The sequence below is a fragment of the Erythranthe guttata genome, chromosome 2 (assembly GCF_056151865.1).
Source record: "Erythranthe guttata isolate IM_541 chromosome 2, IM_541, whole genome shotgun sequence".
In the NCBI taxonomy this organism is placed as follows: domain Eukaryota; kingdom Viridiplantae; phylum Streptophyta; class Magnoliopsida; order Lamiales; family Phrymaceae; genus Erythranthe; species Erythranthe guttata.
In genome coordinates, this window is record NC_142534.1 from 13,546,539 (window position 1) to 13,571,887 (window position 25,349).

The window sequence follows — 25,349 nt, forward strand, 5'->3', positions numbered from 1 at the left end:
TATTAACTTTTTGTTTATATTTTCGGATCAATAATAATAATAATATATTTTTGGAGATTGTTTGAACTTTGAACTAGTTCATTTTATTGTAACTTTGTACACTGCTCTCAATTTGGACTATGTTCGAATTGCCGCAGTTGACTTGAGATTATTTGGAACGTCCAATTTTGTACAAGGTTTGAATTGCTAGATTCAGACATAATTTGAAATAATTTTTCAATGCTGAATTCAAATCCTTCAAAAGTTCTTCAGTTCTATCTAGGGATGGAAGTTGGAATTGAAGTTTATCTTTCCGTCGATTTTGTTCCGATTTTTTTTTTTTGATTTTAGAAAAATATTTTTTATTCTTAATTTGGAAAAATCCGATTCCGATCTTTTTTGGATCGGAATTGGAATACAAATGAGATTTCAATTTCTGATTTTTTTTCCCCAAAAAATTCAATTTTTTGCCACAAAATAGTGTTTTTCCGTTAGATGTGAACAGACAAGTAACGGAAATGACTGAATGTGTATAAAATTGAACTTTTAAGGTATATTTTGTTCACTTTAGAACAATGGGGACCAAAATGGAATTGGGTGAAACAGGAGGGACAACAAATATAATTTCCTCAACATTAATCAAATTTATTTGATGACCTTTTTTCTAATTGAAAATTATGAAAAATTAAATTTAATAAAGATAAACCGGATCCGAAATATGTAACCCGTTCCGATTTCCGACCCGGTTAATCGTCAAACCTCACACGATCCAAACAGATTCATCAACCCTCTTTACAAACCCGACGGGCCCCACATCGCTAACCCCTCAAATCCGTACGTAATATTGACGCTTCATTTCTCCCAATTTTTTTCAATCAATTCGATACCACTCTAAAACCCTAATACTAAAATTCCCTAATCCAACAAAAAACTACCTCGATCCTTGTAACTAATTTCGCTCGTTTCGATTCCCTCCCGATAAAATCATGCCGGACGTGCATTTCCTCGTGAATGATTTCGTAATCAAGCTCAAGAAACGGTACAATTTGTTGAGAGAAAAAAAATTCTAAAATTTCAATGATTCTACTGATAGCAGTAATTTGTTTTTGTTTAATTTCAATGGTTTGATCTGCGTGTGTGTTGTGTGTGTAATTGCAGTAAAATCGAGGGGTCGAAGGCCACAGCGAAACAAACGGTGGAATTGCTTCGTTCGTTCATATCTCAGCAGAGGCTGCCGAACAGCAACCAGGCCGCGGCGCTCATTGAGGCCGTTAGAGCTGTCGGAGAGAACCTCATTGCTGCTAATCCTGTCGGTATGTTAACTAGATATGTCTTCACATTTTTTATTATTTATTTTTCCTTTACTTAATAATAACCTCATTCTGTGTTTATATGGGAAGTTTTGCTGGAAATTTTGGTAGCACTCATGTTCCTGAGAGGTCATTAATAGTTAGAGTTGATAAACAAAACAATCCACAGTTGTGAAGAAGCAATTTTTATCCGTTTCCAGTTAATTTAACTGATCATGCTTTTGAGAATATATTGAAAGTTCGTCTTGATTAGAAAAGGATAAGTTGGATGGGAACTAGAAGATATGATGTTAAAATTATTGAAACAACAAGGGTCCTGAAACAAATCCGTCATTGTTTGGTTGTAATCATCCTCAGCTAAAATATTTCGGATTCAGGAGGGGGGCCAAGACGTTTTTGTATTTTTTTCTAAATATAAATCAGTCCCACAAAGATCTACTGTAAGATTGAGATACAAAATTGTTTCCCTTGTTGGAGCTCTTGGGTAATGTTCTTGGTTTATTTGGCACGACACCTATTCAGAATCATTGTGATTTTTTTTGGTACCCTTTCTCCAATACCTAGTTGCTTACTAACATAAGTGTTAGAATATGAGCTCCCTTGGTGCCTCAGGAATTACTCATTGCCGATAATTATGAAGTATTTAACCTTCAAATATCTGGAGGGTGTTGTAATTCATAATTAGTATGCTTCAAGAATCTTAAAATTAATTTCCATTGACAGAAAGTCCTGTTGTAGAAGCTCATTTTCTTTCAACTGAAAGAAAATCCTGCAGATTTACTGTTGCTTCTTGAATGTTGATTACTTAAAAAAGCTGTAAACAACACTCTTAAATACCTAAATGCTCACAGTTTCTAATACTCTGATGGTGTTGCTTGACTTTGATTTCAGAGTTGGCTGTCGGCAATGTTGTACGGCGTGTTCTTCATATTATACGTGAAGAAGACCTTTCTCTGGCTACTGCTGCTGTTGGTGGGATAAGTTTGGCAGATGAAAGTGACGATGATGATTTCGAGCAAGATGATCATCCAGTTTTATCAGCTACTGCAGTAGCTGCTGCTGCGAGAAGTTCGTTGAGGCCACCTTCATTGCAGACTCTCCTTGAAGACGCTCCACACTCAGCAGCTGCTCCTCACCCCTCTTCTTCTGGTGGTGATTCTGAAGGAAAAAGCAAATGTATGTTTTTCAGCTGTCATTGCATATAATATTCTAACATCAGCCGTAAGATATGTGACCGGTACTTTCTTGTCAACATAGAACATGTTTTTTTTATTGTTTTTCAAAATATATGTGAACAACAAGTAGTCATCAAGGCATTTTATGTCATGCCTAAGTTTGGATAATGGAAAAACGGCACAAGTTATGTAATACCTCGAATAATACTGTCTTCTAAGTTCTATCTTTATTGTATTTTCCTTCAGCTGCTGATAAAAATTCAGTGACTCGGAAACTGAAGCACAATGTCATTGAGGCGGTTAATGAACTCGTTCAAGAAATCTCTACTTGTCACGAACAGATAGCTGAACAAGCAGTGGAACATATACATCAAAAGTATGTTTTTCACATCCCTGTATGCTCAATAACTTATTTTATTTGCATGTTAAATGTTTTATGTGCTTGTGTATTCAGCTGAGTTAAATATTTGTTATGATGATTTTTTGCGTGTTCAGTCTGTGTGTATAGTAAGAATAGTTTGTTCTCATAAATAATGTCCGATGGCAATCCTGATAAGGTAGTTTTCAGTGTGCTCTCATGGGCAATTAGTGAGCTTCCAACTGTGTTTTCATGGAGTAATCTGCACATTTGGAATTATAAGTTGTTACATGTAATTTTTTCGTACATTGATCCACAATGCCCTTGGTACCTCAGCTTGATTTTGGCGTCTTACTTCAGTAATAACTAATACGTAAAAAATAAGTTCTCGAGACTTCTGAAAAAGACTTCTTACTTTGTTGTCGAGGTGAATTGAACTTCAACTAATTTTGGATAAGATGAGTTAATAGATTATATGAGTTGATATATGGTGCAGCTGTTTGAGGTTCGGATTTTTGTCCACGGTGGACTTAGGTTTGCATTGATTTATGGTTAGAAGGCACAAAATCTATTATGTTTAGACTAAGCATGCTTTCATGTATGAATTTATGATCTTAAAACCAATAATAAAAATCTTTAACCTACACATCTTAACAAGTAAAATGTCAACTGGCTATTGCTAAATTTTCTAACAAGAAACCAATGGTACCAAACCTCTTGCCATTTCATAATTATTAGAAAATGCATCGTATCATATAACTTAATTCATAATATTTTAGATAGTAATTGCTAAATTATCATATGAGAAACCTATGGGGCACAAAACCTCTTGCTATTCCGTATTAGTCACAAGATCCGATTCACTTTAACATTTATCTTGTCATCTTTTTTAAGCATGTTTTTCTCCTCCATTTGAACTTGAAAGTGGACCTCTGAAATGCCAAGTCCACGCCCACCGATCCCTTACCAGAGTTGGTGTGATTGTTTGTATGTTTCAAACAAACCAATCACAAGTCCAGACGTATCTAACTGTCTATGTTTTCAGTGTTTCTGTTTAGTTTATTAGTATGAATTACTGACAGTGCAACTTTCTTTCTGTTTCTATTATGTTTCAGTGAGGTGATCCTAACTCTAGGCAGTTCAAGGACAGTGATGGAGTTTCTGTTTGCTGCAAAGGAGAAAAAGAGGTCATTCCGTGTGTTTGTTGCTGAAGGTGCCCCAAGGTTGAATGTCTGAACGGTTGTCCGCCATGGCAAAATGAGTTAGCTTTAACTTTATGGAATTAAATGAAGTTGTGCCTCTGCAGATCTCAATTTTCTTTATGTATTTGTTATTTTATCAGATATCAGGGGCATGCTCTTGCAAAAGAACTGGCTGCAAGGGGATTGCAGACTACAGTTATTACTGATTCTGCAGTTTTTGCCATGATTTCCCGAGTCAACATGGTATGTGATAATTGCATCAAACTTTTCTGTTCTTATTGTTCTGCCTTTAAAAAATTTCTTCATTTAAAGGTTATAGTTGGAGCACATGCTGTCATGGCTAATGGTGGGGTTATAGCACCTGTGGGATTGAATATGGTGGCCCTAGCAGCTCAAAGGCATGCCGTTCCTTTTGTTGTACTCGCTGGGGTTCATAAGGTATTTCATTGCAAGGCTCTGTAAGTTTTTTTTTTTATGTGCCCAAGGGACTATATTACTTTTATTGTTCTCTCATGTCATCACCAATTACAAAATCACCTACTTATACATGTGAAATTCTTTTTCTGAAGAAAAATAAGAAATAACGAGAGAGAGAGAGAGAGAAAAAGAAGACAAGAAAAATAAATGTTTTTCAGTCATTTGGCTTACATCTAGGAATAGTATGTGGTGCCCAAATCAATAACACTTAAATTCTTCGCTCTTCTCATCTCAATTATAAAACAACCTGTACATATGTGTGAATGAACTCGTGAGAAATTCATTCATTGAAAAATCACTCATATCAATGTAGACAAAATATGACATTCTGCTACCAAAGAATGGGCATTGTTCATAATCAGATCCCTTTTGATTGTCAAAATAGTGTTACTGCATGTGTCATGTTAAAGCTTTTGTACTCTATCAAATTAAAGCTTCTTTGCCCAAATATATCCCTAAAATAGATCTGGTACTTGTTTTACCGAGAAGTCCGTCATGTTGTCTTTGTACATTATTCCATGAAGTTTTAAAGAGTGTCTCTTTAATGAGTTTCCTGTTGTTATGTATGTGGAATCCTTCCTATGTGTTTTGTGTTAGCCTATTTGACTATTGTTTCAGTTGGTCCAATCTGCTTCTAATCAGTTAATATGTAGAACATTCTGTTAGGGGCGGTTGGGACCATAGGTATCGGTGCTCGATAGACACATCAATCACATTAATGTAAATCATCAACTTTTGTATCTTGAACTTGCATGGTCGACTTGAAATAAATTGAATACCAGCTTATTAAATAGATGAAAACCATTTATCCAAAGCTCTATGGCGACTATCAGAATTCCCGTGGAACATATTTGCGCTTAAAATTATTGAAAACAAAAGGTCAATGAAGCTCTATAAGTTGATGAAATGGTATCACGGCACGTTTTTAAAGGATATAAGATACCGATTTGGTTCTTTTCAGTCTGGGTGAGCACTCTAGTTTCTAAAGCAATTCATGACAGGATTGAATGCATTGATGTAGCATAGCTTTCCTCTACTTATATTCCCAGCTTAATATTTGTAAATAAATTACATTTTCTTCATTAAGTATTTGATTTCTCCAACTATACAGCTCTGCCCACAATACCCTCACAACCCAGAAGTCCTATTGAATGAACTGAAGTCTCCATCCGAGCTGCTGGACTTTGGAGAATTCTCAGACTGTTTGGATTTTGCGAGTGGCTCTGGTTCACCTCTTCTTCATGTTGTCAATCCCGCATTTGACTACGTGCCGCCAAATCTTGTTAGCCTATTTATAACTGACACGTAAGTCCGTCATAACAAAAATCTAAGAACATAGTTTGAGAACTTCAAACTTCAAACTATATTTTCTTATGGAAATATAAATGAAAGACTGGTAATGATTCAGTTTAAAATTATTTTAACCATGGGAATCATGAATATCATCTGATGGAGTCTTTATGTAGACTAGTCAAATACTTCTGACTTTATTTTGTGAAAATTTTCAGTGCTACAAATTCTTATTAACACTGATGTTTGTACAGAGGTGGTCACAACCCTTCATATATGTACCGGCTGATTGCTGATTATTACTCCGCCGATGATGTAGTAGTGAAACGGAAATCCGCTTCTTGAAGCTCAGTTTTAGCTAGCTTTGTCTCAAAAACATGTTGGTAAGTTTTTTTATCTATTTGAAGTTTTGAAACTGTATAAAGGTAAACACTTGTGTTTTTTCAATAAAGTTAATGAAAAATTAAATATTATCTGGTGTACAAATCAGATGCACCATCGAAGTTAAATTCATTTTAATGATATCTGACTGGGCAAAAAAATTATCTTTGTTTTTTGTGTATGAAGTGGGAAACTAAATTGTATTGTTGTAATCATTTTTCCCCAAAGAAAAAAGCTGCTCAAAACTAGAAGTCTCGGGCACAAGAAGAATTTTGGGTTCGCAAAGCTTGAATCTGTATAGGAAATGCTGAATTTTCTAGAAAGTCGTTAAAAAATTTGATGAGCAGAGAGATGTGTTGTGTCCTTGCACACACTTGTGTTTGTGTTTTTTAATGCATGAATGAGTAGTTGAGCACACACCCATAGCTTTACATTTAAATCGTGCTTCATAAACATATCTTATTAATTGGCTTTAAAATGGACCGGAAAAATCTACGTAAATACGTGATGCTGTAAGCCCTTCTCTTGAGAGAGGATATAACGTAAGCTATTGGATATTTGGCTCTGTAGCTCGTTAAGTTGACTCTTGCATATTATTTTGGAAAGCATTTAACATGATTGGGTCTAGTGGCAGTCTGTTTGAGTATGAAGCTTAAAATACACTCTATCTATCTGCCGATTGCCGATTTTGAATAAATTGTAGTTTGATATTTCTTTAGCAAATCACAGAATTCTGAAGTTATAGTCGGTTATAAATAATCTGGATACACTGATCCCTTTTTTTTTTTTTTTTTTTTTAATTTCCTGGCAGTGGAATCTATAAATTAGCAGAATGGGAAACCTCGTCGAATTCAAGCAAGGATTGGAAAGGGTCGTTCCTTTTTGTAGATGCTTGCTGGAAACGAGTGATGTTCAGAGGAAAGAGTACATACATTTTCGGATGATATTTTTTTGGTCATGTTTTGATAGTGATAAAGTGAACTAAAACACGAGATTAAACACAAGTGTCATATGTAGTTTTGGTCTTTACCCCTTGATGATGATCAAGAGGAGCGAGCACGTGACATTTTACTCGGTAGAAAAAAAGAAGTTTCTGTAACTCGAAAAAAATTTCTATTGCGCATTGATATCGGGTCTTTAGTTTACTGCTTTATTATTCTTTTCTTCTCCTAAAAAAGAGTTGAAAGTTGTTTTGTTTGTGATTTGCCCCTATAATTGTGATGTTTGTTCGTTGACAAGGTTCATATGCATTCGTTTTGCTGAACTATTTCTCGTCACGCACACATGTAACTGCAAATATAAATTACGAGACGGGAATAGTTCTACTAAAGCCCCACATATTATAGATGTTTGTCCAAATACTGTCAAAATCGTATGATTTCCGATTCAAATCTTGTGTAAATCTTAATGTAATAAATCATTACTCAAATCTTATGGTTTGATTTATTCCCTCTTGGATTCAACTCTTGGAATACATCTTGAATGTGAAAAAAATCACTGCTAAATTTGTTAATCTTACGATTTATGATTCGATTGTTTGCTTTACTATTTATATGATTTAACAGAATTATAATGAGTTAAAATAAATAAATATTAGACTTGAATTACAAATAATTAGATATAATGAGTACTCATATTTACTACTGCAAAGTATTTCTAACTTGTTATTTTCTTTAATCTCCTACTATAGTGAAAAAGAGACAATTACAGTATAATATTTCATTGTAATCCTAAAATCTAATTACATTTCAAATCATGAGATGAACTTGAATAAGCTCAACTATTATATTGGATATACATTTTTACATATTCATCATATATTGGTGGTAATAGGGCTGGGACTGGGTTGATTTTTGTCCACCAACCGACCCATTACCGACCATATTTTTAGGTGGATAATCAATTTTTAACCGACCCATTGGATCGGGTCGGAAATTTCAGCCAATTCATCTATAATGGGTCGGTTGGTGGTTTCTAATATTATTAAAAGTTGGTTGACCGATAATTATCGGTCATCCAACTATATTATTAAAATTTTATAAAATAAAGGCCGTGTTTTCTTAAGTGATTATTGAAATTATTAAAATAATTAGTATTTTAAATTTTAAAAACAATCAACAAAGGAAAAAATAAATTGACCTAAATCTTCCACCGATTTCTTTATGCCCAAGCTTAAACAAAAAGCCACAAAACTCCACTAAAGATCTCTTGTGCATGTTTGAAATTATTTTGAATTTCCTAATTATATTATTTCGTTAAATTGTTATTTATTATTTTCAACTGATAAATGATGATCGCACCGTGGCATCACGCTGAATGTGAATATTTTATATTTGTACTCCAAAATTTGAATTTTTTTTAAATGAACCAGGTGACTGGTATAAACCATCAACCGACCCATTCCGGAACCAAATATTCGTTGTCAACCATCAACCGACCCACAAAGGTTGGGTCGGCAATGGTTTTAGAATTTGAGCAAAAATGGTTTGATGGATGGGTCGGTTTTTAGGCTGGTAATCGACCGATCCAACGCAGTCCCAGCCCTAGGTGGTATACATACATAGCTTTTAATCTGGTATATTATAGTTATCAAAGTTTGATCTAGGATTAACTACTTAACTTGCACCTTTTAATACATTTACATTGTCAGACTCATTTGTATTAGACTCATCTGGATTAAAGTAATTGAAATGAATGGTTGAAAACTAATTTTAAACGAGGAGGAAGAATTTGTTTTGAATTAGGATTGCCTCATCAACTAGGGAGTAGTTTTTGCTTTAAATTTTATAAATGAATTTGTTATTATTATTTTGAGATTTTAGCTTGTGAATCTCGTTTGACTAATTTCATATACTAGATAGTATTAGTTGGGCAATTTGCTATAGGTCCTCCTATAGTATATTTTATGTCTATAAATCCAACTAATAAATCTCTATTTTAATTAAATTTATTGCACTTATTGTATCTAAAATACCCCTTACAATATATGGAATAAAATCCCAAAATAACAGACAACTTAATACTTGATTTTTATCCCAAAAGATCCGTATCAACCCCTCTCTAAAATCCCAAGAATCCTGAAATTAAAATTCATCGGCAAAAATTAAAAAAAGCCAAAAATTGAAAAATTAAAAAACCTAGCCAAAAATTGCATCGTGTATGCATAGCATGGGCCTTCGGGTTGTTTTGAAATCTTCAAATTTCGTTTGCTGTTTGTGATGTGGTAATTGCTTGCTCGTTCTTCGTTTACTATTTTGGAGACACCGCTTGCTATTTTGGGAGCTTTTTTCGTTCTAGCTTTGTTTAGTGTTTGCGATTTTCACTCCTCCCGCAAATAATGGTTCATACACGTACGAGTCTCGGTAAGCAACAAATGTAATGGATATTATGCAGAAAAGTAAAAGTCTGGGTATGTAATTACCTTTTTTGCATTTCTCTCATTTGTTTTTAGATGTTTTGATGACAATTTAATGACAAATGTTATAGATTTTTCTTTTTTCTTTTTTCTTTTTTTATCTGAAGATTTTTTTTGCTGATACATGAGTATCAATCTCGTTCATTATCCACACATTTCAAAGGTTTCGATTTACATATTTTGTACATTTATTAACCGTACTTTTTACATTGTTGTTTGCATTTTTTTTTTTTTTGCAGTTGCTTGTTGACAGTTATCGTTGTTTGTATTTTTTATCTTATGAAATTTGCATTACATTGTGCATTATTGAACCTTTATATTTACGTTTATTAGTTATTCTTATGATGATCTCCACTTTGTTGTTCTCGAGGTCTGCTATTTATTGTTGTTCATTTGGTTTGCAATTTGCTGTTTGTTTATAATTGAACCAACATATTCTTGTTAGCAGTTTTTTGTTTGCAATTATAAGTCTCTTGTTTGCAATTTCGTGTTTGATATTCATTGTTTGTAATTTCTTGTTACTTTGAAGTTATTGTTTGTAATTGCAGTTATTGTTTGTAATTTGCTATTTCATGTTTATCTTCGCAATCGAAAATCTTATTGATTTTTTTTTTTTTTTGTGCATGCTCAAACAATTACGTCAAAAAAATGGGCGAAAAATTACATGACTCCTCAATGTCTTCCCGAAAGGTAAAAACAAGATCACATCAGACTACAAACAAAGCCCTGAAAAAACGATGACTTTAATTCGTAGAGAACATTGTAGGATCATTAGTTCTATATTATTGTTGTGTAAAGGCATTTGTACAATAACATTTTAAACATAACTTAGTTGGTTTCATATTCTATTTGAAATGCTATTTATTTTATTGTCGCAAATTGCAGTTTGTTTATCCTTTCATTTGTATTTCTCGCTTGGTTGTTGTAATTTGTTGTTACAACTTCATAAGATAAAAATTTGGTGGATAAAAAATTGGATAATAAAAAATAATGTCGAAAAATTATGAAAATAAATGTATGAAATCCTATCAAAAAATGTAACAAGTAAAAACACATATTACAACGATTTTCTGACGTTAAATATGCGTTCAAATTATTTTGTTGTTTGACAAATCATAAATAATTAGAAAATGCAAATAAAAATTATAAGTCTGCTACAAATAGGTAATAACAAATAGATATTGAGAAAGAGAAAGAGGGGAGAGTGATTTACGTGTGTGAGAGAGAGAGAGAGAGAGAGTGTTTCACGTGTTGTGTGATAAGAAAATGAGTGATATGTGGGATTTGTTTCCTCATTTGCCATAATTAATTATTTTCATATAAATATTAATTAAGGGTGTTTATGTCTATATACTATTAATTTAAATTAATTTTTTGGATCAAATGACCTATACCTATATTCATCTAACAACTTGGATCTCTACCTATGTAAGTGTGGAATAAGGGGTGTCTAGCCAATTTCCCCTAGTACTATACTTTATACACTGCATTTACAGTTAACTCCATGACCCATGCAAAATATCTGGAATGCGGGCACTTTATATTATTATTACAACTAAACTTATTTTCCATTTAAAAAAAATGCTACTGCTCATAAAAATGTGTTCTGACCGAACGCGTTTTCAATAATATTTTTTTCCCTCAAAACATGTTCGGACAACAAACTTGATATTCAAAAACATTGTAAGTCATAACGCTCTAAATTCCTGCAAGAGAAACCAACACGAGAAAAAACTAGAAGACCAAGGAAGAAGAGAGAGGAGAAGGAAGAGAAGTTTCGATAAACTCATGTTGCAGTTCAGAGATGTTGCATACCATATTTTGAAGGTTCGATTTCTTGTTCTTAACAAATTGTATTGTTGAAAATTAGTGTGACCTTAAATAAACCCTAACATGTAAAAATTGTTCTTTCGTTGTTGGAGTTTGATAATCTCTGTTTTTTTTCTTCGAATCGCACAATTTAGAGGAATTTTGACAGTGGAGTATTGTGTTTCAACAATTTAGTATGTTGTTGGAGACATGTTTGTTCTCACCCATTCAATATTCATTTCTAGGGTTTGAGTGTTTGCATTTTTTGGCAGAAATAAACACATTTACATAGCACTTTACAATTTTGCAAGTTGTTTCAATAGTATGTTTATTATTTGGTATTTGTAATGTATGTAGATTACAATGCTTTTCTACTTAGTTACTATTGCGTTGTTGTTAACTAAAATTGTATATGAACGACGACAACATCATGTTTTTGTTGCTGCAGAAATGGGTCCAAGGAAGGAAAATTCTAAAAATGAATACTCGATACTCGCCATATTGGTTCACAAAAGCAATGCATCCTATTAACTATTAAGCAGAAGACGGGGGCTCTGCAATTTAATGCCCTAAAATCAAATCTGTTTGGGAACTTCCTAAACATGCCCAACAGAGTCATAGTTTTACCAAGGTGCAACGTCTGTTGAAAAAATATTTTCTATAATCGAACGCGTTCGTATTTGGGAAGGATAAAAATAAAGCAGTGGTCTCATTTTCCTCGAAGGATTGGACCACGAGGGGCACCCAATTGACATAAATTTCAAAAATGAATCTTCGTCCACTATTAGTCACCTATGCGGTTGACACCTTTCAGACACCAAACATAATTTATTTTCTAAAAAGTTGGAGAATTGTACAGGAGATAGCGATTGTGTGGATAAATTTTGTAAGTTGTACACACACTGTTTGTTTCCTCAAATAAATGCAGGGGTATGAACGAGTCAAGCTCGAGTCGAGCTTGCCTGTTTTAGCAGGCTCGAGCTCTTCGAGTTTTTTTTTTGGCTCGAGCTCGAGCCCAAGCTTATTGTTTTTAATTATTAAAAAGTATTTAGATTATAATAAAACAAATTCAAAAATAAATAATAAACTGTAATATATATATATATATATATATATATATATATTCTTTTTATATTATTAGACATTATTTAAATAAAAAATAATATATATATAAACATAAAAAATAAAGCAATAAAAAAAAATAAGGCTCGCGAGCTCACGGAATAATAAGCTCCATCTCGGAAAACTCAAGCTCGAGTTAGAGTTTTCTTTCTAGCCGGCTCATCGAGCTCACGAGGATCGCATCTCATTTACCACCCCTAAATAGAAGTTTAATTTTAGAAATGAATTTCAAAATTTGAAAAAGAAGAATAAAAATGGGAAAATAAAAGTTTTGTTTTTATTAGCGGGCAAATACTATTTTCTGCAAAAAAAAATGATACTCTGCTGCAAATGCAATCTCCACGTTGATTTTTCCGTACCTCCAGTACCTCCTCTCACATTCCTTCCTCTCCAATCAAAACACACACTCACACACACAAAAGAGAGAGAGAGAGAGAGAGAAGAAAATCGAATCGAAACAACATGGAGATGGAGGACAACACCGGCGAGTTCGACGGCGGCGCAGAGTGCATAGCTAGCATGGTTGACTCCGGCAGCGTAGAAAGCCGCCGCTACTACATGGCGCGTGGCACTCTCGTCGAAATGCTCCGGGACAGAGGCTACGTGGTGCCCGACGTGGAGGCGGAGCTCCGCCGCTCTCTCCCCGAATTCCGCTCCATTTTCGGCGACAAGCCCGATCCCGAACGCCTCCGCCTCGTGGCCTGCCGTGTCTCTGCTCCTTCTCGAAAGGTATATGTATATTCCCCTCTTTGCTTCTAGGGTTTCGAAACTACCTGTGTGTATGTATGTATCTATCTATAGGCAAGATATATATATATGCTGTATGCATATTTTATTGGTGATAGGGTAAAATGAAAAGGTGTAAAAGGAACTAAAATTAGAAAATTAAGCAGAACAGAATTAAAGATAAAGAACAAACGTATCTTCATCAACAAACAGTAATTATTTTCTTTTTTCTTCTTCCGATCCTCGACATCTATGTTTCTTGCCAACGAGGTCCGATCGAAGTCTCTTAAAGAGAGGCTCGAACGTCTAATGTCTTCTGTTGGAAGTGCCTTTGGTGTTAGATTAGTTTCTATTATTAGGACATGGCATATGAAATATCATCGTATAGTTGATATTGTGCTCCAAACGACAACGAAATATAACTTCTACTCGACAAACTTGAGTGCTTATCTGCGCATTTTGAGACCTTTTACCTTGTACCTTTATTGCAATCGAAGGGGAAAAGCCAACTCGTTCCTTTCGCAGAATTTCAGGAGGTTTAAAAATGGCTATCTGCCGTGATTTGAATTTGTTATCAATTTTATCTCCATTCTCGAGTTTAATTGGCAATGAAACAGATTCTCAGCTCTTTTAGTCTATTGTGACAGTTGTGCTACGACAAATGTGGTACATTGTTCGACAAGCCCTTTGTTTCTGTCTTGTTGTTTTACACCGGTTAGCTGTATTTTAAGTAATCTAATCTAATAAGATAACAAAAGCTGATGAATTCTCTATACGAGTCTGGCAGTGCTATAATATATAGATATTCCGATTATTATGCCTTTCTTTTGTTTGTTCTAGTAACTCGTAGACTATTTCACTTAAGAAGAATACAGCTGAAGAATCATGGTATGCAATTCAGTGCTTGAGTAATCATTGTAAAAGATATAAAAGTTTGAACTAAGTGTAGTTTAGTCATCTCCTCCACTCTTTTTTTCTCTATGTTCATATGCATGCAATATTTTATCGGTTAGGTTGTATTGGGAGAAGATTGTTAGGGTGCCATGCACACGAAGGTGGCTTTGTTGTTGCCATTGTGTTCGAAGCACACAGCTTTTGGTAAAGCATACGAGTGTGTTAAGACACTGTAATAATTAGACAAACGGAGAAGTATGCATAGGGAAGGCTTTTTATACTTCAGTAGGACTTGTTTATTTATCCTCCTGATAATCTTTGTGAGAATCACTTTAATAATCTCTCTTGAGTCTCGACTATCTTCTCGTTGATCGTCTTTTCTCGTTTCAATTCTTTTTTGGCAGATTCTGGCAATATTTTGTGAAACGGTTGAGATCAGGAAAAAAAATATGGTTGGTATACTGAGTCAGATAATGAACAAAGAACAGCTGGACAGAGTGATCTTAGTCCTGCAAAGCAAGATGAATTCTCATGCTCAAAAGGTTTTGGATGAATATCCAATCAAAGTCGAGACTTTTCAGGTAATATCTTAACTGTGCTTAATTACTCAATCGACAGTATGTTTTCGCATTTGAACGCGAAAATCATATACTCGTAAATAAGTTGGTTTCATATTGGTAAAATAATCTCGAAGAGGCGCTCTGTTTGTTAATTTTTTTAAAAACTTTAGTCGGCTAAAACATATCGGCACAACATCGTTCATCTTTAGCATTATCATGCAATTAAAATGCATTACTCTGATCTTTTAATACTAATATGATCGATTGCCCGTTTTCAGATTACCGGTTTGTTGGTCAACATCACAACTCATTTACTGGGGCCAAAGTTTATGATTCTGACTCCCATGGAGAAGGAAAAACTTTTGAAGAAATACAGCATCAAAGACAAGCAGGTATACACTTTTGTTTTTCAAAATCGGCAGCTTTTCTTTAATGAACATGTGAATAAATTACAAAATAATGAGTGAAATTTTTACGTATGAATTAATCATTAATGAGGAACATGCTTTTCATGTGTGTGTTTTGCAGCTTCCTAAGATGTCTGAAAATGACGCAATAGCAAGGTACTATGGGCTTGAGAAAGGGCAGGTCGTAATGGTAATTTATTCCGGTGGTTTAACTGATTCTCTCGTCACTTATCGCTGCATTCAGTGATTCCATACCAGCTTATACTCACAGCTCAACCAGGAAATATTTCGGGACTCGAAATTGGGTAGAACATAATGCGGTTTTCAAGAAACGAGAAGGAGAAAAAAATTGATAGAACTTTATGTTTTGCATCGTCTATAGATTTGTTTCGTATCGGTTAATCATTTTGAATTTGCAGAAGTGTCTTCTTGTGTAGGTTGTGATTACACAATTCTTGATGGGAATTGCACACTATTTCCTTGACCATGGGATGAAAAATAATCTGAATTAGAGAAGAAAATATTCTTAGTTAAGAATTTGAAATGACTTCGATATTGTGAATTCTAAAAACCACAGATCGACCGTTGAGATTTAAATCAATTCATAGTGAATATATCATATAAGAGGGTTTGAAATTTTATTGTGAAATAGTATTATCTGAACAAGGCCAAGAGTAATCTAGTTCAAAAACACATTAAAACCTCAACTCATTAGTATATAAACTTGTGTTTTTCGGAATGAAAAGTGGAAGGATAAAATTTATTGATTTGAAAAATATCTTCGAGGAATTTCAGATATAAAAATTGATCTCTTCAAATTTACTCGTATGATTGATGCATGCATTTTTAAAAGCTAATCCAATACACACGAGCGTGTATAGCATGGGAAAGTGAGAAAACGAACAAAAACATAAATGAGAGATTTCATTTGACTCGGTATATATCAGTCTGCTAATCCTCAAGTACTTGAGCTGTATGCTATTTCGTAGAAGCCATAGGCGTTTGAAAATCTTCGTTTCAGCAGCTTTTGATCAGGCCTTTAAGAAACTGATTCTCCTTCTTAAGCTGTTGAAAATTAAAAAAAGATGATGTTTATGTTTATGTGATAATAAATGTAAATAAACATATAAATGTAAATAAACATAAACAATAACATGCAGAAAGAGTCCATGAGAACTAGTTTGATCTCTCGAATATTTGTCAATGAAGAATGAATTAGGATGTGAATTCCTATGGAGTTGCAGAACTATAAGTTGGGCTTCACTTAGAGAGAGAATCAAACCAATTATGATGAAGTAAAATTACTCGATTTTTTTTTTCATCTTTTGTCTTGTCTACGGAAAAACAATGAAAATTGTAGGCCTCACCTCGTCAATTGTCGTACTAAGGTCTTGGACAGCTTTTTGGAGTGACGAGATAGTTGTTGATGTAACATCTTGGTAAGCTAGCTCAACTTCTTCCACTGAATTAGGGTCGAAGAAAATCCCTTCCATAATGAATAGTTGCTCGAGTAGTTCAACATCTTCAGGTTTCATTCTCTGGCCCAACTAAATTAACGAGGACAAAAAAAAATGCTTAGATATCTATCTCTAGTTGACGAATTCTCGGATCAAGATTTGGAACACAAAGACTACCTTTTCCAATATTCTCTCACAGGAATCGTTTTTGGTCGGAGGCTGGGGTTCAGAACTGCCGGTGTCTTCATCTTCTTTAAGACTAACATGTGGTAATGCCTTTATGTGCTTTGCTCTGCTCAAGGAACAACAATGTTTTATTTTTGGTTTTCGTATTTCAGTAAATAATTGGAAAAAATGGAGCATGTTTATACAATTAATGGGTGAAAACCGAAAAAGAGCAATAAGCATCAGTTTTTGTTCGTCGCCAGAGATTTCTATCAACGGCTCTATAGTGATGCCAGCTACTAGTTTTGAATGGTAAATTCAAAGCTGCCTTTTTTATATGAAATTGTTTTTGTTCAATAGCCTGTTAAAAGCATAGAGAAGATTTTGCCTACCTCGCACCAAACCGAAGAGTTGACAGGCTTTCTGATGCATTTGCAGGACTAGGCGAGCAGCAACAAAGAAAAGCAGTCTGAGAGTTACCTCCCTGAGAGAGAGAGAGAGAGAGAGAGAGAGAGAGAGAGAGAGAGAGAGAGAGAGAGAGAGAGAGAGAGAGAGAGAGAGAGAGAGAGAGAGAGAGAGAGAGTTAAGTTCATCGACATTTTACATTGAACTATGAAACAGTAAGTTGGGGTTAATGTAAGGAACTAACAAGAGCATCCTGCAGTATACGGGTAAGTTTAGAATCACGATAGGGTATATGATTCAGCTTCCCCTGTGAACTAAGTGCGTTTATCACATTCCCAAGTGCTGATAGTGATTTATTGATAGTTTTGGCTTCTTCAAGGACTCGGCCTTCAGCTCCAGTTCTCTCGGCTTTCTCAGATCCGGCTAAGTCTACAAGTATCAACTTTCCATACCTGTCATAGTTTTAGGGGAGTACGTGTAAAACTAATTCTATTTACAATAATAATTTAATTTGTGGTAGTAAATTACCTTTTCTCCTTCTTTAGTTCCTGCTGGATCAAGAACATATACAGGCAATGACTTCTACTGCTGGACATATTCATTTCTATATATGTCAAGTATACCAACTTACTTCATAGACGGATGAATGAAATCCAGGATATGAGTAAATTAATGTATATAAGATGAAGGATACGGGTTTCTCCGACAGCCCTGTTTGCTATTCCTCTCTGCATAATGGTTAAATGTGTCGGCAATGGGAAAACAATGACAAAGAATGGTAGGGAATGGAGGGAATTTCATCTTACAGAAAGACTTTGTAATGCCTCTGCAGAATCTGATATGGAAATCTGGAACATGAAAATGGAGCTTTTTCAAAACTACAAAATATTGAGATTGTCCAAATATAACAATATGATTATCCAAAATCCTTAACACACCAGCAAGATTTTAAGCAGCTCAAATTTATCCATAAAAGATTAAGAGTATACACTCAACACTCATGACCGCAACCTGGTTCACAGCGAGTTAAAACTTGGATTGCTGTCGTAATTTGATTGAAATGAATCTTGTTGATAGTAAATATTATACGATGTCATTACTTATTAGCTCATTTTGATCCACTTGCATTAAAAACATGAAAACTTTTACCCTTTTGAGTACTGAAAACATACTCAAGAGACTCAAAAGTTCCAAGACTCATGCCATTCACACATACTCCATTCAGAAACCTATCCATCTCATTAAGTGGTTTTGCCCCGACAGGAAAATGTGCAAGCAGTCAAGAAAAAAATAGCTGCTAATAAGAAATTTTTTATCAAGCTAGACTTATGACTACACCCAGTGGGTGACAACACATACTGCTATTCTCCAAGTCGTGTCACCAGTAACGGGACAAAAAGTTGTGCTGATCTTATGCTAAAAGAGAGGGGATAGGCAGGAGAGAGTAGTACCTCTGTAACACCACTCACAAAGATTCCCTGCACTTTGCTCTCCTTGATCTGTAAATTGTCCTTTGATAAATCAAAAAGGTCCCTGATGAACGGAAAAAACCCGTTACTCAGAATGAACTCATTTCCTCAACATAGCAATATCCAACTTCACGATAGAAGATGGAAAGTTGATGAAGCTTTCTCATGTGATGCAAACCTGACTTTCTCCATGTATATTTCTACCTGTAGTACGCATCACAGGGAAAAATGAGTACTTCGTGAGTAATATGACCTAAAGATATGCTGTGCTAGGAGCAGTTGTTTAAGATTTTATACCATTGATAGTTTGACTTTGTACTTGATCCTATCATCTGAAAGTTTAATGGCATTGAAAAGCCCATCCACCACTCTTGGCAGTATACCTTTCTGTTTGTCATTGCAATTTGTAATGCCTGGTCCCTAAAATAAATATATAAGTTAATAAGAAAGATAGTAGGTAAAGCACCGAATCGAAAGATATTGGATTCATACTGCACTGTTAACACATTACCTCCATACTGTAAGTCTTTCCTGCTCCTGTCTGGTAAAAGATATATACAAAGAAAGATTTATAAAATGGGTAAAATAGCATCAAGATATCGACAAGTCTAGTATAAATGAAAAACATAAAAGGGACTGCATATAAACTTAACCATATTAACTGACAAGGCAAACACAAATTATCCCGGTTCGGTAAATATATAATGACTATTTGAATCTCCTACTTCTGATCTAGGCTTGACCACACAACACGGACCTGTAGTTTGTTCATGGAGAACAAAAGCGGGAACCACAAAGTTTTGTAAGGCAGCTCTCAGCAAAAAAAGTATTCCAGAAGATAACATGAAATGTAAATTCTGAAACTAATAACAAGTGTCCCAACAATTAAAACATCTTCCACCTTTTTACCCAGTAAACCATAAATATACTTTTCTGCCGAACAAAGAGATGTAATTCATGTCTTGTTTCTGCTTGAGTACCGATAATACCATGTAATAATTCACCCAAGAATCTTACAAAGGAAGTCATCAATTCGAAATGCTGATTCAACGTATGACAAAAAAGAGTGCCTGTGCCGCATAAATTTAACGAGATCAAAACAGGAAATATACCTGTCCATACGTAATGATTGCCCCATTCACTCCATTAACAGCGCCTGTGCCGCATAAATTATATTGAGTAATACTGAAGCAAAATCTAGACCACACTCTAGAATAAGAACGAAAACCAAACCAAGAAAGAACTCTTCTAGAGGATTTTGAAATTACCTTTTACAATAGGCAAAGCAAGAAATTCATATATGTCAGCTTGTTCCGATCCTTGAAAGAACACCCTATCGAAGCGGAACTCAGTTTCCTCTTCCTTTTCATCCTATCATAGATCATCCGAAACATATTAAGCACCCTAATCATCCAAATCTCCTTTGAATACTTTTTTTCTTTTTCTTTTTAGGTATTAAAATATATCATCTACGAGCATGAACTGTACTTTTAGGTAGACGCTTGATTGTTCCTCTCCATAGTTTGAATACGATATCGAGATGAATGTCATAGAAAATGCGTTCACATCAATTCTACGCAGTATTGTGAGCATCGTATTTTTTTATTTTTTTACATTTGTTTTTGACAAACCTACTAAACATTTGACTTCATGACTGTAATTCCTATAATTTTGTTATTCCACAATCAAATCCAGAAAATGTGAGGGTAGAGATAGATACATATCAGACAATATATGGATTAATTTCAGAGTGAGGCCCTATACCACTCTCTCATTTAAACCAGGGATATTTTCATAGCGCACATACATATATAACTGTAAATACATATACATATCGGTAGACTGCATTATATAGATACAGAGCTCGCAAACACTTAATCCAGGGCATTATCATACACGATTAAACAAAACAAAAAAAGTGAGTGATCGTTCAACCTTGAATACAAACGATTCAGAATCGATTCCCCAAATGCTGACGGAATCACCGTGATCGGACTTCTCCTTCGAATTCAGAGGTCTGAACAGCGCGCAGACTCGTATGTTCGGCATTTTTCCCCTTCCTTTCGTAGATTGGAGATTTATGAAAAGACAATCGCCGGTTGAATCTCGATCAGCTTATCCTCAACTTCTGGTTCTGCGCCAATTACGAAAAAACTTCCGCCGTTAAAGCCGATTGCAAAATCTAGAGAGAGAGAGAGAGAGAGAGGCCTGCTGGAGAAATTGAAATGTGTAGAGGAGGCTTCAGTAGTTTTCCCGCCCAAAATAAGCAGAAAAAAGGCTCAGCTCTGAAAACGTGAATGGAAGAGAAATGCTGTGCTGGACTAAAAACATGGGTCAGTGTGCAATTGCTACTTGCGCCTGAAATGACCCCAATACCCCCGAAATGGGTGCGAATTACGTATTTGAGAATTAACAAATGGGGAAATTACCGATTTCACTCCTCAAGTTTGCACCGATTTCATATTTGGTCTCACATATTCTCAAAAATCACATCTGGTTCCTCATGTTCCAATAATTTAACACTTTTGGTCATTTCCGTCAATTTACCGTTAGTCCATTAGTTAAGACAGTGATAGGCAGACGCTTGATTCCGTCAGTTTTAACAGGAGATTGACGGAAATGACTAAATATATTGAATTTTTGAAACATAAGGGATCAAATGTATTTTCTGTAAATATGGGGGAGCAAATGTGAAATAGATGCAAACTTGAGAGATAAAAACTGTATTTTTATCATTAACAAATTCTATTTTAACTACACGAGTCACGTACACTCCAACTCATCGAGTAGCCCTTATCTGTGTTTGGGCCCGACTCACGTCGTTCCAACCACCGGTGGGGTCACCAAGGAGCCATGTTCACGAACCAGCACATTCCTGGCTAATAGTCGACAGGCATTGGCCTGTCACTAGATCGTCCTGAAGACGGATGCAACGTTTTGTTAGAAGTGAAAAATCAATTTCAGTTTTATTCGAAATTATATTTTGATAAAATTCAAATCGGAGTGGCAATTTATTTCAAACTTTGAAAAAATCGGATCAAAGTTGTCGGAATTTAAATTTTTTCCCTGATTAAAGTATTTGCTATTTGAAAGGCCATTTATGTAGTTTTTGATAAATTTAAGATAATACTTATTATATAGGGGCCTTAAGATATAGGTCCCTAGTGACAAACCTTATTAGAATTAAATGACAACCTTAACTAAACATTTGATACACATCCTTCATAGAATTTATTCCAAAAATGCCATCGTGCATTAAATATATTTTTATTTTTCCAACCAATATTTTTAATTTTCTTTTATACAAAACACGTTTAATTTTCCTTTTCTTTCTATTTCTCCATTTTAGCAATTTTACACAATTAAAAAAATATTTTTTTTCTTCATAATATTGAAGATTACGAAAAAAAATATTTTTTATTTTTTTAAATTCAATTTATATATTTTTAAATATTTTATTTGTTGTTAATACTATAGTAGACTATCGTATACTACGGTGTACTGTAGCATACTACGGGTTACAATAGCATACTTGTGCAATAGCATACTACAGTGTACTATAATTTACTACGGTCTTCTGTGGTGATATCGTCCTTCTAGATGTGACACCACTGTCTTTGGGATTAGAAAGACTTGGTGGAGTGATGACTAAGATTATTCCCAGAAATACCACACTGCCCACTTCAAAATCAGAAGCGTTCTCAACCGCTGCTGATGGTCAGACTAGCGTTGAGATCAATGTTATTCAAGGTGAAAGAGAGTTTGTTAGGGACAACAAATATGTGGGCAGCTTCCAACTCGACGGAATCCCTCCTGCTCCTCGTGGAGTTCCACAAATTGAGGTCAAATTCAATATTGACGCAAATGAAATCCTCTCAGTTGCTGCTATTGACAAGGGAACTGGGAAGAAGCAAGACATCACCATTAGCACATTACCAAGTGACGAGGTAATCCTGTCTAGTTCCAATCACTCGCTTAAATAACTGCATGCATGTTTGGGCTCCAATCCCTAGCTGTAAAACAACTCTCAGCTGTCGTCGAACCCTAGCCGTCAACAAATTCGCAGCCGCAACCGCCAACTTCAATCCACCAAACCCTAGCCCCCAACCAAAATCCTAGCACCATCAAAGAGGCCTAGATGCAACCACCTCCCATCATAGACTAACCTCACACCACCGTCTCTAATGGCCATCAACCACCATAATCATCCGCTCTAATATACGACAACCGTTGCCGCTCTCAACCGTCATGAGCCATGTATCACCGCTGCAATTTGCAGATCTGTAATTCTCTCCGACCGCCACCCATCATAGCCACCATAATCGAGTGAGCGAGAGAGAGATAGATAGAGCGAGAGGGGGAGGGAGGGGAAAAGAAAGAGGCGAGAGGGAGAGGGAGAAGAAGAGGCGAGAGGGACAGGGAGCGGCGAGAGGTGAGAGAGAAAAAAAAAAAACCTGATTAGTTGAATAAACGTGGGATACTATATTTAGGGTATAAGGGCAAACTAGGGATAAAATAAAAATTAGGGATGTGGATCATATATTATTTCAAAATAGAGATTTAATTAAAAGATTGAATTTAAGGTTGTCATTTAGTTTAAATTATGTTTCATTTAAGGGAATCTTAGCATATTTCCCTATTATATAATTCCCATACAATTGTTGCCGCTTCCTTAGTTCTTTACTACAATGCAATCATTATCTTTAAGGAGAAAATTAGTTGAAAGCCCCTCAAGTATATTCTCTATAACTATAAGAACATGAGGACTTTGCCATTTTGTTAGAAATCCTTGTGCACTGGATCTGACGCTTGGTCTGGATTCTCTCTAACGAAATCGCTTAGGGAAACAAACAATAACGGCGACACGCTGATTTGTACAACTTAGTTATATTAATAATCAACAACTTACAGTTAAACCTCCTTTATTTAGCGAAATATTAACTTATCGATAAATTAATAATTATTAATTTATATATTAATTAATAATTCATTAATTTATGAAATTATTTTTATTATTATTTTCAATAAATACATTTTTTTTTTAAATTTAGGTATATAGTATTCAATGTACCATTAGTTTAATGTATTATAGAGCCCGTTTCTCCAACGATCGCTTAAAGCAAGAGTTATGAGAAAACTATACCAAAAGGTTTAACCATGTTAAGAAAAGTGACGGATGAGATTGATGGTGATGTGAACTTCAAGAAGAAACAAACGACAATTAAATTATGTTTTATCAAGTTTTCATAGATCTATAAAATATGTATTGTACTATGTAATATAAGATTTTTTCTTCATGCATTATTAATTTATATATTATATAGGGCTTCTTAAAATTCTCAAATGTGTATTATCTTATAAATTTAGCGAATTATTTATTTAGCACGTTGTCCTCGAGTCGGGACCGAAAAAAATATTATTTAAACGCATACACATCTTACACTTACAACTTATAAAACTTATTGATAGAGCTTAGTTACATTAATAAGCAAAAATTTAGAAAAGAACACGTGTATCATCTAATTTTACTATGAAGTTAGATAACTTAGAAGACTTACTTGCACAACTTAGTTACACAGTTAGTTAAAATAAAGCGAAGAAAAAAAAATTTAAATCTCTGATGCGTACATCACCACCAACATTACCATCTGCCATCACCAAACAATTGTTCATATTTTTCATTTTTGGTTTTCATAATTATTAGGTTACAACGAAGAAAAATAGGAGTAACCAAAATCGTATATGTGTGCTTGTTTGTGGTTGCACATATGTGTATGTAGGTGTGTGATTATGTGTGTGCCGGTGTCTAGAGCTTCGACGATGGCAGCGAGGAGAGTATTAATGGAGCTGATTTGATGGAGTGCAGTGGGGTTGGATGGATCTGACGAAGTGAAGCGAAGTTAAATGGATTTAACGGGATGAAGACAAGACGAAGAACAAAGAACTTTTAGCAAATTGCTAAAATCCATCTTTCCTGATTTGAAACAAAATTAGTGTCTAGAGCTGTTTGGCAAATCAGCCAATCATTAATTGCTTATAATAGTTGCTAATACTACTATTTATTTGAAAACATTATATAAGAAAATATATTATAATTTATACCTTATAAATAAATAAAAATACGTAATCTATAAATATACCCTATATTTTAACCTATAACTTTCCCATATTTCTGATAAATTAACGCCTTGAAATTATATTTTCTACGAACTACATATTCCATATTTTCTATATCTTGGAAGGGGTCATTAGCAATAAACCCCTCATATAGTTAATAAATGGTGATATGTCCACCCCTTAAATCTTTCTTTGTGATAAACCCCTAGAAATTGTATTCCCAATTCTACCCTTATATCAATTAGCATAATTTCACCCAATTATTCCTTTTTTTCTCTCTTTCCATAATCATAATTTAATTCCTAAAAATATATTTCCAAATTCCTAAAAATTTCTACCAAATTAAAAAAATTATTATTTTTATTTTTTATTATTTATTATTTTCGGATTTTATTTAGTCATTTTTTATTTTTATTTTTATTTTTTTAATTTTTTTTAATATTTTTTTAATAAAAATATTTTTTTTTATTTTTTTTAAACAAAAAATTGAATTTTTTTGGACAGTTTACAATGCCGAATATGACTATAGTTGAATATGACTATATGTGACTATGTCAATTGTAGTCGTATTACTTCTTTATATTGCACTTTTTTTACATTTTTAGCTTCAAAAATCCGATTATATAGTGTT

The 25,349-nt window shown here is 34.3% G+C and overlaps 4 protein-coding genes across 4 annotated transcripts; 3 read left to right on the forward strand and 1 right to left on the reverse strand.

Annotated features, from left to right (window-relative positions):
* The first annotated feature begins 763 nt into the window (after positions 1-763).
* Positions 764-7,299, forward strand: LOC105957043 (NagB/RpiA/CoA transferase-like superfamily protein). Its single transcript, XM_012980957.2, has 10 exons — positions 764-1,018; positions 1,138-1,292; positions 2,181-2,465; positions 2,711-2,840; positions 3,938-4,045; positions 4,165-4,267; positions 4,337-4,462; positions 5,613-5,806; positions 6,046-6,174; positions 6,984-7,299. Exons 1-9 carry the CDS (start codon positions 966-968, stop codon positions 6,134-6,136), a joined length of 1,245 nt encoding a protein of 414 aa, XP_012836411.2. The 5' UTR covers positions 764-965; the 3' UTR covers positions 6,137-6,174; positions 6,984-7,299.
* Positions 7,300-12,844: 5,545 nt separating this feature from the next.
* On the forward strand, positions 12,845-15,676 carry RPB5E (RNA polymerase II fifth largest subunit, E). Its single transcript, XM_012980956.2, has 4 exons — positions 12,845-13,247; positions 14,543-14,719; positions 14,977-15,090; positions 15,227-15,676. The coding sequence occupies exons 1-4, from the start codon at positions 12,981-12,983 to the stop codon at positions 15,350-15,352; spliced, it is 684 nt and encodes a 227-aa protein (XP_012836410.2). The 5' UTR covers positions 12,845-12,980; the 3' UTR covers positions 15,353-15,676.
* A 173-nt stretch (positions 15,677-15,849) lies between these two features.
* LOC105957041 (ATP binding microtubule motor family protein) lies at positions 15,850-20,989 on the reverse strand. The gene is made up of 16 exons (XM_012980955.2): positions 20,810-20,989; positions 20,537-20,729; positions 19,870-19,972; positions 19,714-19,757; positions 19,113-19,142; positions 18,899-19,021; positions 18,780-18,805; positions 18,584-18,665; positions 17,939-17,980; positions 17,827-17,860; positions 17,661-17,736; positions 17,377-17,584; positions 17,120-17,211; positions 16,740-16,854; positions 16,473-16,652; positions 15,850-16,170 (listed from the first exon to the last, which is right to left on the reverse strand). Exons 2-16 carry the CDS (start codon positions 20,648-20,650, stop codon positions 16,123-16,125), a joined length of 1,317 nt encoding a protein of 438 aa, XP_012836409.2. The 5' UTR covers positions 20,651-20,729; positions 20,810-20,989; the 3' UTR covers positions 15,850-16,122.
* A 1,256-nt stretch (positions 20,990-22,245) lies between these two features.
* LOC105957004 (stromal 70 kDa heat shock-related protein, chloroplastic-like) lies at positions 22,246-24,486 on the forward strand. Its single transcript, XM_012980914.2, has 2 exons — positions 22,246-22,548; positions 24,412-24,486. The coding sequence occupies exons 1-2, from the start codon at positions 22,246-22,248 to the stop codon at positions 24,484-24,486; spliced, it is 378 nt and encodes a 125-aa protein (XP_012836368.2).
* The last annotated feature ends 863 nt before the right edge of the window (positions 24,487-25,349 follow it).

Coding starts and splice junctions, on each gene's coding strand:
- LOC105957043 (XM_012980957.2), top strand. CDS start 966: ATGCCGGACGTGCATTTCCTCGTGAATGATTTCGTAATCAAGCTCAAG. Junction 1,019..1,137: donor GTAATCAAGCTCAAGAAACG/GTACAATTTGTT, acceptor GTGTAATTGCAG/TAAAATCGAGGGGTCGAAGG. Junction 4,463..5,612: donor TACTCGCTGGGGTTCATAAG/GTATTTCATTGC, acceptor CCAACTATACAG/CTCTGCCCACAATACCCTCA.
- RPB5E (XM_012980956.2), top strand. CDS start 12,981: ATGGAGATGGAGGACAACACCGGCGAGTTCGACGGCGGCGCAGAGTGC. Junction 13,248..14,542: donor TCTCTGCTCCTTCTCGAAAG/GTATATGTATAT, acceptor CTTTTTTGGCAG/ATTCTGGCAATATTTTGTGA. Junction 15,091..15,226: donor ACAGCATCAAAGACAAGCAG/GTATACACTTTT, acceptor TGTGTTTTGCAG/CTTCCTAAGATGTCTGAAAA.
- LOC105957041 (XM_012980955.2), bottom strand. CDS start 20,650: ATGCCGAACATACGAGTCTGCGCGCTGTTCAGACCTCTGAATTCGAAG. Junction 19,022..19,112: donor GAAAGACTTACAGTATGGAG/GTAATGTGTTAA, acceptor TATTTATTTTAG/GGACCAGGCATTACAAATTG. Junction 16,855..17,119: donor ACTCTTCGGTTTGGTGCGAG/GTAGGCAAAATC, acceptor TTCCTTGAGCAG/AGCAAAGCACATAAAGGCAT.
- LOC105957004 (XM_012980914.2), top strand. CDS start 22,246: ATGACTAAGATTATTCCCAGAAATACCACACTGCCCACTTCAAAATCA. Junction 22,549..24,411: donor GCACATTACCAAGTGACGAG/GTAATCCTGTCT, acceptor GCCGGTGTCTAG/AGCTTCGACGATGGCAGCGA.